At 40.4% G+C, this 16,154-nt stretch overlaps 1 protein-coding gene across 1 annotated transcript in view; it reads left to right on the top strand.

The window, feature by feature from the left end:
- Positions 1-243: 243 nt before the first annotated feature.
- Positions 244-16,154, top strand: part of MTMR7 (myotubularin related protein 7) — a 58,918-nt gene continuing 43,007 nt past the window's right edge. The window contains exon 1 of the mRNA XM_060778579.2: positions 244-354. Within this exon, the coding sequence (XP_060634562.2) occupies positions 331-354 (24 nt within the window). The 5' untranslated portion in view covers positions 244-330. The remainder of the gene's footprint in view (positions 355-16,154) is intronic.

Consider the following 16,154-nt stretch of genomic DNA (forward strand, 5'->3'; position numbering starts at 1 on the left):
TTAAATCTCTTTTCCGTTCTCTGCTATATAATGCAGTTCAAAGCAATTATGCCCTACCACACAACATTAACCCACAGTGTTATTCTTCCACTTGAGTGGCTAATGGCAACCATGCTGGGAACTGTAGTTCATAGGGAGTCATCCAGCCCCCTCAGCCACGGCGCCCCTAGCCTGGCTGGACTACAACCCCCAGAATGCCTCGGGGTGCGGCCAGAGCAGGGAGAGAGGCAGAATGAGCGCGGCGGCCGCTGCAAGGGGCGGGGCTTAAGCCCTAACCTGCCTGAGAAGCATCACGACGCCGGGAAGGTCGGTGGATGGAGAGCCTGAGCCATGGAGTACATCCGCATGCCCAAGGTGAGCCAGGGATGCTTTGAGGCGGGAAGGAGCCCCCATTCTTTCATGCAGGATCCCTTTAGAGCAGTTTCCAATTGGATTTGGAACATTTCTATAAGGATCTGGGAAAGCCAGGATGCTCCCTGATCCATGGCTGCAGCATCCATTGCTGCCTGTCCATCTTACATAACATTCCCATATGAGTCAATTTCCCATAGTGATTAAGGGAGGCATATTTTCCCCTATAAAGCCAAAACAAGCATCTTCAAGACAGCACAGATGGGACATCCACTTCCCTTGTTTACTAAATGCCCCACCGTATTTTTCTCAGTAGCCAAATGAAGGCAAACAGAGCATCTTCAAGTAGGCCCCTTCCACACAGCTGAATAAAATCCTACATTTTCTGCTTTGAACTGGAATATATGGCAGTGTAGACTTGGATAACCCAGTTCAAAGTAGAGATTGGGGGATTTTTTGCCTTGATATTCGGGATTATAGGGCTGTGTGGAAGGGCCCACACAATCTCACCCATTAATCCCACTGCTTTGTTGTATTTTTTGAGAAATCAACAAATAACAACAATAATAACATGGTAATTCAGGTTAATGTGTTGTCGGAGGCTTTCATGGCTGGAATAACTGGGTTGCTGCGGGTTTTCCAGGCTGTATGGCCATGTTCTAGAAGCATTCTCTCCTGACGTTTCCCCTGCATCTGGCAAGCATCCTTTTTCAAGTTGTATGGCCATGTTCTAGAAGCATTCTCTCCTGACGTTTCACCTACATCTGTGGCAAGCATCCTTTTTCAAGTTGTATGGCCATGTTCTAGAAGCATTATCTCCTGACGTTTCATCTGCATCTGTGGCAAGCATCCTTTTTCAGGTTGTATGGACATGTTCTAGAAGCATTCTCTCCTGACGTTTTGCCTGCATCTGTGGCAAGCATCCTTTCTCAGGTTGTAAGGCCATGTTCTAGAAGCATTCTGTCCTGACGTTTCACCTACATCTGTGGCAAGCATCCTTTCTCAGGTTGTATGGACATGTTCTAGAAGCATTCTCTCATGACGTTTCACCTGCATCTGTGGCAAGCATCCTTTTTCAGGTTGCATGGCCACGTTCTAGAAGCATTCTCTCCTGACATTTCACCTGCATCTGAGGCAAGCATCCTCAGAGGTAGTGAGGTCTGTTGGAAACTAGGAAATTTGGGTGTATGGAAAGTCCAGGGCAGGAGAAAGAACTCTTGCCTGTTGGAGCTAGGTGTGAATGCTTAAATTGGCCATCTTGATTAGCATTTGATGGTCTGACAGTTTTTAGGATGCTTGCCACAGATGCAGGCAAAACGTCAGGAGAGAATGCTTCTAGAACATGGCCATACAACCCGAAAAGCCTACAACAACTCAGTAATTCCGGCCATGAAAGCCTTCGACAATAATAACATGACTGCCCTCTCTAGAGATGTAGAAACCAATTCAGAATATGACGTAATTGCCGCGTAAATAAATGTATTACTGCCCAGCTGGAAGATTACAGTGAATCATATGCGTGGCAATGATGCTATATGTAACCTGAATTACTTTGGACTAAATAGCAATATCAAGGATAAAGGGAAAGTTATTGTCTATTTCGAAAAAGGATTCTTGAGGCCTGTTTTTCAAATACTGCTGGTATATTTTTAGGACTCCGAAGAATGGCCTCTTGTTCTTAGGTTTTATACTATTAGGCCTCTAGGCCTTTGACGGGAAATCTGATATGATCATAGAGGAATATTGTTTCCTCTATCAACCAAAAAAAAAGCCTTGTTTCTGCTTTGTTTTTGCAATTTAAGCAACATGGATGAATTTAAAATTAATCCTGATATCTCTGACTAGAACAATGTAAATTATGTGAAGACTCTGTGTATAATGTGATACATTATTGTAAAAGATTGGGACTTTTACAAATCATTATTAAGTGGGAGACAAATGTATTCTTTTTGACAGGGTCGGATGTGCTAGCATCCATTGGCTCATTTTTTATTGATTTATTGGTCACCATTTCTCGAGATTTTCTTTTAGTTCTGTTTCTAGCTCTGGTGATTATTTAGAAAAGCTTGCAGACATTCCAATGTGCGTCATACTGTTCTTCCCCCTTGCTGAACAGAAATGCGAATGTAATTGCTAGTTGAGTGATACAAGTGAAATGAAAATAGAAGTATATCCACTTTTTATAAATTATTTTGTTTAGTATGCTGATTGTTAAATGTGGATATAAATTTGTCTTTGCAAAAGAAGATTTAGGCCCCTTCTGCATTGCCAAATAATCCAATTGATCAAAGCAGATAATCTGGATTTTATATGGCAGTGTAGAAGGGGCCTAAGCTTGGATCTGCACTGCCTTGTATTCCTGGATCTGATGCCAGATATCTTCTTTGAACTGGATTATATGAAAACTAATCTGGGATAAGTAGATAATTTGGGGTCAGATCCTGGGATATAGGGCAGTGTAGATCTAGTCTAAATGTGGCTTAGAATTTGTTTCTGAAGCTGATGTTGAGGAAGACACGCATACTTTTGACTGTAAGGAGAGTTGCTAATATATAATTGTTATTATTCTCAACTCAGCCCTGACTGATAGTTCAATTAAAATAATATTTGAAGACAAGTACTGTCCCCAGAGGGTGGGGGAGGAGGAGAGGGGTGTAAAATCGATAGACACAAGTGGGAGATAAAGGTGGAATAGGTAAGGATAAGAACACTAAGAAAATAATATTTGGTATGTATGTATGTATGTGTGTGTGTATATATATATATATACATACACATATAATATACATATTATAATGTAATACAATATAATACTAACAATAATACAATATATTAATTATATATTTTATATTACATGTAATATTACTAATACGCCAAATATTACTAATACACCAAACGCAGCGCCCAACACGAATCAAGGAACATGAAAGGCACTGCAGACTACTTCAACCAGAGAAGTCAGCCATAGCAGAGTACCTGATGAACCAACCTGGACATAGCATATTATTCGAGAACGCTCCAACAACCACCGTGTCAGACTGCACAAAGAAGCCATTGAAATCCACAAGCATGTGGACAATTTCAACAGAAAGGAGGAAACCAGGAAAATGAACAAAATCTGGCTACCAGTATTTAAAAAACTCTAAAATTACAACAGCACAACAACAGAGAGGAAACAAACAAGGACATCTAATCACCTCTCAACAAAAAATTGCTCCAGGCTCTGCCAGGCCATCAAATGCTAATCAAGGTGGTCAGTTCAAACATTCACACCTAGCTCCAACAGACAAGAGTTCTTTGTCCCACCCTGATCATTCCATAGATATATAAACCCACTTTCCTAGTTCCAACAGACCTCACTACCTCTGAAGATGCTTGCCATAGATGCAGGCAAAACGTCAGGAGAGAATGCCTCTAGAACATGGCCATATAGCCCGAAAAAACCTACAACAACCCAGTGAAGGCATTGTTTTATATGTTTAAATGTTTTAATGCATTTTATAATTCTATTTAAAATGTTTATTTTAACTGTACATTGTTTTGGAATGCATCAAATAGTTGTTTAAGTGTAAGCTGCATTGAGTCCCTCTGGGGTGGAGAAAAGTGCGATAGAAATGTTGTAAATAAACAAATGAATAAATCTATTATCATGTGGAAAAGTGGTCTTCAGGCCCCTGAGGGTTCAGTGTCCTTAGAGAAGATCCACGAAGGTTTGAAGAAATGTTATGAGCTTTTACAGTTAAAATAGAAAGAAAGGAGGGCGGCAGGCAGGCGGGCTGATCTCAAAGAGCAGGAGTCTTTGGCCAATGATAGATATCATTTCTACAATACCTCAAATTGTTTAAAAATCAAATTCAGCCTTTGTGGTCCACAGCAACAAAAGATATTTAAAGAGGTCTGTGGTAAAGAAAATGTTAAGAACTTCTGCTCTGGAAGCAAACCACTTGTTTTCACTTTGGGCTACAGCAGTTCCTTCCATTGTAAACTGGTCTGCTTTGGTGCAATGAACTGCTGCTTTATTTGTTGTAAGCAAGCATTGATGTAAAAATGATCATAAACAATTAATGAGATTTTGAAAGTGAAGTCCTTAGAGAAACTGCTAAAACCTGAAACAGCTGCAGGGTGTGATGATGAGACAATAACAGGCTGCCCAATGAATGTCAGCCAAGGTGGGGTGGGGTAGGGTAACACAAAACAATATTGTCTACTTTGGATGCATTGTGTAAGCTAGATGAATGGGTCACTACTGATGCCAAGAAGTAGATTGGCTCCAAAGCCATGGATGACATGTTTCACATAGAAGACAGTTTGTCAAGCCATGCGGAACATTATTTCTCCAATTTATATTACCATAGTGCTACATTGAGAGCAGAATTGTTTCACTTCATTTCCAGGGAGCATGCCAAATGTATCCCTAGTGTATACGGTGTAGTAATAACAGTGTCAGGAATGGTTCTCATCTTTGGTTAGTGCAATACTCCAGAGTATTCAGCTTGCTCTGATATTTAGATTTACCTCCATGTTCCTGAAGCATTTCCTTCTCTTTTTGTGTCAAGTGTGTATATGATATCCACCCTGAGCCCCTTTGGGGAGACAGAGCAGAATATAAATAAAGTTGTTGTTATTATTAATATTATTATTATTATTATTATTATTATTATTATTATTATTATATACGGGAAAACATTTGTATCACAAGTTTTCAGGCCTATCATCTTCAAAAATGGTAATGATGAAAATAGTCTTCATTTGTCCAGTAGTCTTCATTTGTTCAATAACCCAGATGATAACTGATCCTAGAGACCTTAGAGCAGCGGTTCTCAATCTTCTTAATGCCGTGACCCCTTAATACAGTTCCTTACGTTGTGATGACCCTCAACCATAAAATTATTTTCGTTGCTACTGTTATGAATTGTAATGTAAATATCTGATATCCAGGATGCATTTTCATTCACTGGACCAAATTTGGCACAAATACCCAATATGCCCAAATTTGAATACTGGAGGGATTGAGTTTGTTATTTGGGAGTTATAGTTGCTGGGATTTATAGTTAACCTACTATCAAAGAGCATTCTGAACTCCACCAACAATGAAATTGAATCAAACTTGGAATACAGAACGCCCATGACCAACAGAAAATACTGGAAGGATTTGGTGGGCATTGACTTGAGCTTTGGAGTTGTAGTTCACCTACATCCAGAGAGCACTGTGGACTCAAGCGATGATGGATCTACACCAAACTTGGTATGAATACTCATTATGCCCAAATGTGAACACCAGTGGAATTTGGGGAAAATAGATCTTGACATTTGGAAGTTGTAGTTGCTTGGATTTATAGTTCACCTGCAATCAAAGAGCATTCTGAACCCCACCAATGATAGAATTGGGTTAAATTTCCCACACAGAATCCTCATTTATTTATTTATCGTGTCATCAGCAACCATTCTACAATTACAATTACAATTCTAACAGAGCAAAACAAGCACAGAGATTAAAAGAAAAAGAAAAAAAAAGAAAGAAAAAAAAACCACACAGATTTTGTACATTTGGTATTTGGTTAAATGTCCTTTGACCAGTATCTGGCCACTTGGAGTGCCTCTGGGGTTGCTGCAAGAAGGTCCTCCATCGTGCATGTGGCAGGGCTCAGGGTGCACTGCAGCAGGTGGTCAGTGGTTTGCTCTTCTCCGCACTCGCATGTCGTTGATTCCACCCTGTAGCCCCATTTCTTAAGATTGGCTCTGCATCTCGTGGTGCCAGAGCGCAATCTGTTCAGTGCCTTCCAAGTCGCCCAGTCTTCTGAGTGCCCAGGGGGGAGTCTCTCATCTGGTATCACCCATGAATTGAGGTGCTGGGTTTGGGCCTGCCACTTTTGGACTCTCGCTTGCTGAGGTGTTCCAGCGAGTGTCTCTGTAGATCTAAGAAAACTATGTCTTGATTTAAGTCGTTGACGTGCTGGCTGATACCCAAACAGGGGATGAGCTGGAGATGTCTCTGCCTTGGTCCTTTCACTATTGGCTGCTACTTCCCGGCGGATGTCAGGTGGTGCAATACCGACTAAGCAGTGTAATTTCTCCAGTGGTGTGGGGCGCAGACACCCCGTGATAATGCGGCATGTCTCATTAAGAGCCACATCCACTGTTTTAGTGTGATGAGATGTGTTCCACACTGGGCATGCATACTCAGCAGCAGAGTAGCATAGCGCAAGGGCAGATGTCTTCACTGTGTCTGGTTGTGATCCCCAGGTTGTGCCAGTCAGCTTTCGTATGATGTTGTTTCTAGCGCCCACTTTTTGTTTGATGTTCAAGCAGTGCTTCTTGTAGGTCAGAGCACGGTCCAAAGTGACTCCCAGGTATTTGGGTGCGCTGCAATGCTCCAGTGGGATTCCTTCCCAGGTAATCCTCAGAGCTCGGGATGCTTGTCTGTTCTTAAGGTGAAAGGCGCATGTCTGGGTTTTAGATGGATTAGGGATCAGCTGGTTTTCCCTGTAATAGGCAGTAAGAGCACCTAGAGCTTCGGAGAGCTTCTGTTCTACCATCTCAAAGCTCCCTGCTTGAGCAGTAATGGCACGATCATCAGCATAGATGAAACTCTCTGTCCCTTCTGGCAGTGGCTGGTCATTCGTGTAGATGTTGAACATGGATGGAGCAAGCACGCTCCCCTGAGGCAGGCCGTTCTTCTGTTTCCGCCATCTGCTTCTCTGGCCCTGGAACTCAACAAAAAAGCTCCTGTTTTGTAGCAGGTTTCCTATGAGGCGGGTGAGGTGGTAGTCCTTTGTGATATTATACATTTTTCTCAGGAGGAGGCGGTGGTTCACAGTATCATAGGCTGCTGACAAGTCTATGAAGACAGCTCCTGTGATCTGCTGCCTTTCAAAGCCATCTTCTATGTGCTGGGTCAGGTTCAGCACTTGCGATGTGCAGCTTTTGCCTTTTCTGAAGCCAGCTTGCTGTGGGATCAGACAGGGGTCTATATTTTCCATAATTCTATGCAAAATAAGTCTCTCCAGAACTTTGTAGAGGTGGCACAACAGGGAGATTGGTCTGTAGCTTTTTGGGTCATTACGGTCTTTGCCTGGCTTCAAGATGGCGATGACTCTTGCTTTCCTCCAGATTTTGGGGATCTGACAGGATGCAGTGCAGTTGTTCATCAGCTCCAGCAGCCAGCGCCTTGCTTTTGGACCAAAGTTCTTGATTTGTTCCATCCGTAGATCATCCAAGCCAGCTGCTTTGCCATTCTTACATTTGTTGAGAGCCATGTCCAATTCAGTAGATGTAAAGGGTTCATGGAGGTTGTTGTTCTCAATCTCTGGTTGTCTGGCTATTGGTTTCTTTCCTACTTTGGTGGCAAGGTTGGGTTTCCCATTCTTCAAGAGTTGGTGTGCTATCTGATCTGCCTTTATGTTGGCATGGGTATTAGTTTGTGAGGGATCGTTGCTCAGCCGTCTCAGCAGCCTCCACGCCTTCTGGCTGCTCCTGCCCATGTCGACCTCTGTGATCAACTTGATCCACTGTTCTTTCTTGGCTTCAGAGATGGAGGACACAATGCTCTGCGCTGCCTGAAGAGTCTGCTCACTGAATGGGTCTTCGTTGTGGAGCCTGTAATAGTTTTCCAACAAGGCAGCTGTTTCAGGAGTAATGCCCTGGAGGTAGTGGGTTCTGCAGCCTCTCGGTATAGAGGCCCGTGAGCAGGTTTTCACTATTTCAATAAAATGTTCATATTCCTCAGGGATTGGCGCGACCGATGTGATCATGTTGTCTAACATGTCTGAGAATTTAGTCCAATCTGCCTTTCTGAAGTTGTATCTTCGTTTAAATCGAACTTCCTGAGGCCTTATTGTTGGGAACAGTTGGCATATTATTGGTCGGTGCTGTGTGTTTGGGATTGGTGGTCCCACTGATTTGGTGCATTGCTGTACGATGCTGTCGCTCACAAATAAGAGGTCTGGGTTATAACCTCGGTGCCATCTCCCGCTGTTGTAGGATGGTGGGAGCTTGCTATCATGGATGAGTGATAGTTTGTGCAGTTCAGACCAGGACAGGACAGCCTCCCCATTTCTGTCCTCTTGGGCATAGCCCCATACATGGCTATGGCTGTTGAAGTCACCAATTACTACCGCCCTTTGGTGCCTGTCAAAGTTCTCGGGAGAGGAGAAGCAGAAATCTTCATTTGGGGGCTTGTACACAGAGGTGATGGTGATGTTATTAAGCTCTACTGTTATAACCTCGATATTGTTTTCTTCAGTGATGTGGGCACTGCTGACTTGGAGGCCTGGTTTGACAAAGACAGCACTTCCATACTGCGCATGTGGTCTTTCCGCTACTAGGATCATTCCTGGAACTTTGGGTCGTTTCTGTCGTTCATCCCTGTGTGTTTCTTGGACACACAGCACGTCACATTTCTTATCTCGGCACAGTTCATAGAACAGTTGTTCTTTGGCAGCTGACATGCCTTCGATGTTGATTGCGATTATTGTCATGGTTGGTCCTGAAAAGGACCGTTGGTTGTTTTGCTTCCTTTTTTGCATGCTTCAAGTCGTCTCTGGTTGCTTCTGGGTTGAGAGAATCGGCCGTCTACGAAGACGTTGCCCAGGGGACGCCCGGATGTCTTGCAATCCTGCGAGGAGGCTTCTCTCATGTCCCCCAGAATCCTCATGACCAACAGAAAATACTGTGTTTTCTGATAATCTTTGGCAACCCCTCCGACACCTCACGACCCTCCACCCCAGGGGTCCCGGCCTCCAGGTTGAGAAACGCTGCCTTAGAGTATTTCTCACTGCACTATCAAGGCCCACATTGGGGATTTATGGGAAAATGATATCAGGAGAACCATAATTCTATACAAATGTCACTCCCCCTCTCTCTTAAAGATTTGATGGCCATGTTTTGCAATCCTGCTGCTAAAACTGTAAGATTTGGGATGCAGCATTGCCAAAATAGCACAGTAAATCACAGAAGAGGTTTCTTTTCACTAGTGTGCATTTCAAAGTCTGTAATGTGTATTCATTTAAATATAATAACAGACAACTTGTATGACAGGAAAAGATAGAATGTCTCTCCAGTTTTAGAATGATATAACAGTATGTAACAAAATTTCCAAAGAAATTTCTGGTCCTGGTTAGAAAGAGTTATTCCTGTTTAATTGTGCGGTCCTTACTTTGAAAGTAGCTGTTACGCTCCAGAAACTTCCTTTTTGTGGCTGTCACAAACTATGTTGAATTGGTAGAGACTTCATGAGATATACATTGAAAAACTATAGCAAAATGTGCTGCAGGATACATTTTTCAATAGGAAATGACATTTATAACCCAGGAACAAAAATGGTGTTACATAGTGTCATTGATCTCATTCAATTTGTTAAAACCAATCTTTGACACACTATCAATAAGGTGATTTTTAAAGATCTTTCCATGAAAGATAAAATTGCATACTGGATGGAGAAAAACATCTGACAAATCCTAAGTATAATATGGCATTGATGAAGTTAAACACATAATAAATATGCACTTCTCTGTTTTGTTTTGAGGGGAGTGTGTTCGGTTTATAATAAGTAAAGGTGAAGGTATATCCTTGCCATTAAGTCTAGTTACATCCGACTGTGGGAGGTAGTGCTCATCTCAGTTTATAAGCCGAAAAGCCGGCGTTGTCTGTAGACACCTCCAAGGTCATGTGGCTGGCATGACTATATGGAGCGCTGTTACCTTCCCGTCAAGGCGGTACCTATTGATCTATTCACATTTGCATATTTTCAAACAGCTAGGTTGGCAGAAGCTGGGGCTAACAGCAGGAGCTCAGCCCACTCCCCGGATTTGAACCACCGACCTTTCAGTCAGCAAGTTCAGCAGCTCAGCGATTTAATCCGCTGAACCACCGGGGGCTCCTCTGTCTATAATATCTTGGTTTGAAAGTGTTATTCATTTTTAATTTTAATTTGAAAGTAGTTGTTATGCTCCAGAAACTTTGTTTTTGTAGCTGTTTATAATATCTTGGCCTATAACCCTTTTTGAAAAAACAGTCCACTGGCTGTCCCCCCTTTTAGGTCTTGGGAATCAATGAATCTTCATTTCTGTTTGACAAAAGAAAATTATGGTTTGAAAGGAATGGAAAATTGAGAGAGCTGTTTGATTCATAGTCTAGTATTTGGCAGTGTGGCTTAGCAGATGCAGAGCCATAAACATCGCATATTTCCTTTCTTACTGAATTAAATTTCCCACCAGTCTGCCTTCCCTTGAACAGCCTGATGCTGTGGCTCACCGAATGCCCTGGAGATTTCAATCCCTAGGTTGACATTCTTCAATCTCGGCCCAATAGCTATATTTTAACCTAACTTATGCTACAGGATTGTGGTAAAGATCAAATAGGAAAGAGGACCATATATGACACCTTTTTCTTCTTTGGGGAAAAGATGGAATAAAAATAGAAGAAATAAACAGAACTGCTGTGGAAACCAGAAAATAAAATGTGGCATAGCATGAAGGTGGATATAATCACTTAGTGCTGGAAAATAGCTTTGTGGCTTTGGGTACAGCATTGGGTACAAATGGCCTTTGATTCAACCTTGGGATTTTTCGGTTCTTCAAGAATCTCAGCCAGTCACCACAGTCTGAATCAATAATAGACAACCTAGATTGACTCTGAGCTGTTTGTTCAGCTGCTTATGCAACATTTTGGTTACTGTGGTTCATAATTCAGTGACAAAGAACTTTCTAAGTATATATTCCCAGGTTAAATCTTTGACGATTTTGTTTTTTAAAAAAACTTGAGAAAACACGGAGCAGGGACAGAAAACTGTCTAACGGATGCTATATCACTTTGCCCTTTGTGTTCTATTTATTTTTTTATTTCAAACATTTGTACCCTGTCCTTCTCAACCCCGAGGGGGGACTCAGGGTGGCTTACTATGGCAACAATTCAATGCCAACATGTACAAAAACACAACACAATATAACAGAGTAGATAAAAACATTAGGTTAAAATCCATTTAAAACATATTGCCATATCCGAGTCTGATTCAGCAACCAATGACCCAGTCCAAAGCCTGTCCATAGTCCGTTCTAAAATATTGCGATTGCTGTCAAGCCTGTTACCCGAATGCCTGGTCCCAAAACCATGTTTTGAGCTTCTTCCTAAAGGAAAGGAGGGATGGAGCTGACCTAATTTCACTGGGGAGCATGTCCCACAGGCGGGGGCCACCAGCGAGAAGGCCATGTCTCTAGTCCCTGCCAAATGTGTTTGCGAAGAAGGCGGGATTGAGAGCAGGGCCTCTCTGGACAATCTTAAACTCTGAGGCGGGACTTATAGGGAGATACATTCTGACAAGTAAGCTGGACTGTATATATAACCACCATCTTCCTTCATTCTGTATGTCTTTTAGGATGGAATTCTGTGACACAAAACCCCTATCTTGAATTAAGTATAGAGCTTTTGGAGTGAAATCTACATATCCGTTAACTAATCAGTCAAACTGCCATTGGTATACTGCCTACATTTTGGTCGTGAATTATTAGATTCCCATGTATAAGTCTAGATCAGGGGTCCTCAAACTAAGGCCCGAGGGTCGGATACGGTCCTCCAAGGTCACTTACCTGGCCCTCACTTAGGATCAACCTAAGTCTGAAATTACTTGGAAGCACAAAACAAAGACAACAATAACAATTGTATCTCATCAGCCAAAAGCAAGCCCACACTTCCCATTGAAATGCTAATAAGTTTATATTTGTTGAAATTGTTCTTCATTTTAATTTTTGCATTGTTTTAAAGTGTTTTTTGCACTACAAATAAAATATGTGCAGTGTGCATAGGAATCCATTAATTTTTTTTCAAATTATAATCCGGCCCTCCAACATTTTGAGGGATTGTGACCTGGCCCTCTGTTTAAAAAGTTTGAGGATCCCTGGTCTAGATATTTTGATCGAAAATCAATCCCCAAAAGCTGGGTTGACTTATCCATGGGTCAGTGTGAGTGCTGTACCTTCACTCTTTTTTCATGAAATAACCAAAGTACGACAGCCTCAATTTAGACATTTGGGCATCTAGAGAGAGTTCAGGTGTGATTTTCTATAGGATTCATTCATTTGTGTTTTTTAGCAGTCCACGGTATCTGTAAAACTATTTAAAATTTCAAATGAGTTCATGTTTTTCCATCAGCGTTTATCACAACAAAAGTTAGCAATTTGAAATGCAGTGGTATGGACAGTCTTGACTTGGGACTTTTATTGTATGAAGCAGGCCTATTAGCATTTTAGTCATATGGAGATGTGTTTATATTTATTGTTTTGTAATAATAATAATAATAATAATAATAATAATAAATTTTATTGATATTCTGCTTTATGTCAGAACGGATTACAGTTTTACATATATAAGGCAAACATTCAATGCCTTTTTACACAGTAAACAACGACATACAACACAGACAGAGGTAAAAGCCTTCCCTTCCATCTCCAGGGTCTGGAGGTGATGCTCAACTCCGCCCATGGGGAGGTGTTCTTGTTCCATTTTTTATGCCCAGTAGCCTGTTGTGCATAGACTTCTCTGACCGTGTTGCTGGCATGTCTGCATGGGGTGCCCTTTTACCTCCCTGCCGAGGCGATACAAAGGGATCTATTTGCATTACATGCTTTCAAACTGCTAGGTAGACAGAAGCTAGGGTGAAAGCCAGCAGCTCACCCCGACTCTCGACTGCAGCTAGTGACTTAATGCACTGCACTACTCTTTGTACTCTTATCTTCATATACTTACAACATATTTTTGACCAAGTTGTAGGTTAATTTCGCTCCAGATACTTTTAGAGAATTGTACAATCAATGCATACCCAATTCTGCCTTTTCTTCAACATTCTTTGACATCTATGACAAATGTGCACCTTATTTCAAGAGCTTTCTGTGTTAAGATGATACTGGAAAGTGTTAATTTAAGCTGAGATTCAGCTACAGTTTAGAACTATGCGGGTTTGTTTTTTTCATGAAACCCAGATACTGTACTTTCCTTCTGTTCTTTTTTCCTGATCCCAGTTTCTACAGTTGGGACCACAAGCATGGCATTCACACTGATTGCATTACAGAGAACTCTTTGTCCTAATATTAGCACTTTGGGCTAGAAAAGTCTCATCATCCATCTGTTTCTCACTTAACTTTCTCTTGTCAGTCAGCTTGAGGTCATCTAAGGAAAAAAGCAGCATGATTCTTCCTCTTGGACCCTCTGACAGTCTTTGCTTTATTACTGTTCATTATATTGGCTCAGAACAAGTGCTTTCTGTTTAACTGCTTTCCAGAGAACAGCCCAGTAAGGAATTTTGACCATTTTGTCTTGGAGAAGACATGTTCAAGCAGTCAGTTTGGTGCTCTTTTCCACTCAGATATGCACAACCTCCTTAAGACTTGCATAATTTTATTTTTCAACAAAAATGGTTGTCTATAACACAATATTTAATAGTACTGTTTTGAGACTTCTGAGGGTTTTAAAACCAGAATCAATTCAAGGCATTAATTTTCTTGCGACAGTCCCATGTTTTGGGAACAACCCCACCAATGAACACATTACAGGCCAAACTAAACCTTTCATGCAGTGATATGGATTTTTAAAAATTTGTGACTGCTCACTGGTTGTGTAGTATATTTGTATTAAGAACTCAAGTTATAGACATTATTTTCTAAAACTATGTTTCAAATTTTCACCTTATTTTGGTTTATGTTTGAATTCAACCTATATTATAGTTTTGGTCTACTAGTCCCATTAATCGTGATGACTGGGGATTCAGGGGGTCTGAAGATTAAGTTTTCTATCATTTGAAAACACATATGGAAAGTCCACATTATGCAATCAACAAACCAGGTTGTGGTATAAAAAAGCTTCTGTCAGAGTAAAATATAAGAGTAAGGAGTCCTGTTATTTTATATATCTTTCCATAATCTTGTTGTTTCATTTCTCACTCCCACATAACCAGTGATAATCCTTATTTATTATTATTATTATTATTATTATTATTATTATCATTATTATGTTTATTTATACCCTGCTTTATCTCTCCCAAAGGAGACTCAAAGCGTCTTACATTAAAAGTATGACCACATAATTTTAAATATAAACTTTGCAAATATTAAAACAGAATTAAACATAACAGTATTATCACAATTAAAATCCATTAAAACATCTTCAAAGCTGTTCTGATCTGCACTTCTATTTTCTCTGAAGTACTTTCAACCACACGTAGTTCAACTATGGAAGATACTAGGTAGAAGAAGGCTGCAATATATCCTGCTATCTCCTATGGCTGAAGAACAAATCAATCAATAATAATATAATAATAATAAACTTTATTTATACCCTGACACCATCCCCCTGAAGGGTACTCGCCAGGAAGACTAACATGAGGCCAAGCCCAAAATTACAACAAAATACAATACAAGTACAGCAAAATGAAATACAAAAAGCAAAAATACCATCAAAATAAATACATAACATAAATCAAACATATAGTTTGCAGCCATAACACAATCTTAATTTAGGCTGCATTTTTTCTCTTAAATAAATCTTCCAACTCTCTCTTGCTGTCCTATGTAAATCAGATTTTACAAAGGCAGCCTCAAAGGTGTCATAAAACATATTATCCTCAGTATCAACCACCTTTATTTATTGCATTTTAATTCTGTTTTTACCACACTGTTTCTATTTAATTGTTTTTTTTTACTTTTGTATTGCACTTTTAAAACTTGTCTTGTGTGGGATTGTTAGCTGCCTTGAGTTCCCACAGGGAGAAAGGCGAGTTTAAGTAAAGTTAATAATATTAATATTTATAATAATAATAAATGCTGTTACATTAAGGTTTCCTTTATAAGAAATAGCATTGACTTGCTCTGTTTCTTTAGACATGATAGGCAACTGTCCACATTTGTATTAATCACATTTTTGTATGGATGCATGTGTCTGTGGGTTATTCTTTATATATCAGTGCCAAGGAATATGATATGCCAATGTTACCTAGCCATAGCATCAGTTTTAGCTTGTTGACGATGTCAGAATCACGGGTCACTCTTGGATGAAGCTGGAATGATAACATTTGGTGGTAAGATCCATATGTATGATCATATTCTGCTCCATGAATTAATTTGAATGTGGGAAGCAAATACTAGACAGAAAGGCAACATTGCGCATGTTCATATAAATGGTTGCTGCTGTGCCAGATTTCCATTACTCTCAATTTTTTGGAATGTCATAGGGTGCTTATTTGAATCTTGTTCTCCAGAGTCATACTGTGCTGGCAGAGATTGTGGAGTACAATAAATCTCAATGTTGTATCTCCAAATCCTTGAAGAGATATAAACATAATTTGTGGACTTGAACTACATGGTCCTGACAGTCATTTTACTGTTGATATTCAGACTGCAATAAAAGTATATCTGCAGTCATCATTCATTCACATTAACAAACCAGAAATATATTTAGGAACAGTCTTTGGAGACAAGTTACTATGTAGAGATGGTTGTATACTTTCCCAGCAATTACTTTTCTAAGTGTTTCTCTTCTCTGAAGCATGCCTAAGAATGTCGCCTATCCTTTTCCCAAATATGACCTCCTTTTCCTTGAATGGTCTCCCAGTAACCTTGTTTAGAAGGTCAGTTTTCAAGTTTATTTGTTGAAAGCACTAAACAGCTGTTTGCAATTTGTATTCTATTTCTATTTTTTGCTCCCACCCCCTTTGCTCATAAAAAGTGCTATTCTGAAAATAGCATGTTTGGCTTACTTTGTATATGTCATGTAAGTTTCCTCCCGCAATCTGGTGCTTTTCGTGTGCCTTGGACATTTTT

Source organism: Anolis sagrei, chromosome 5, assembly GCF_037176765.1.
Source record: "Anolis sagrei isolate rAnoSag1 chromosome 5, rAnoSag1.mat, whole genome shotgun sequence".
Classification (NCBI taxonomy): domain Eukaryota; kingdom Metazoa; phylum Chordata; class Lepidosauria; order Squamata; family Dactyloidae; genus Anolis; species Anolis sagrei.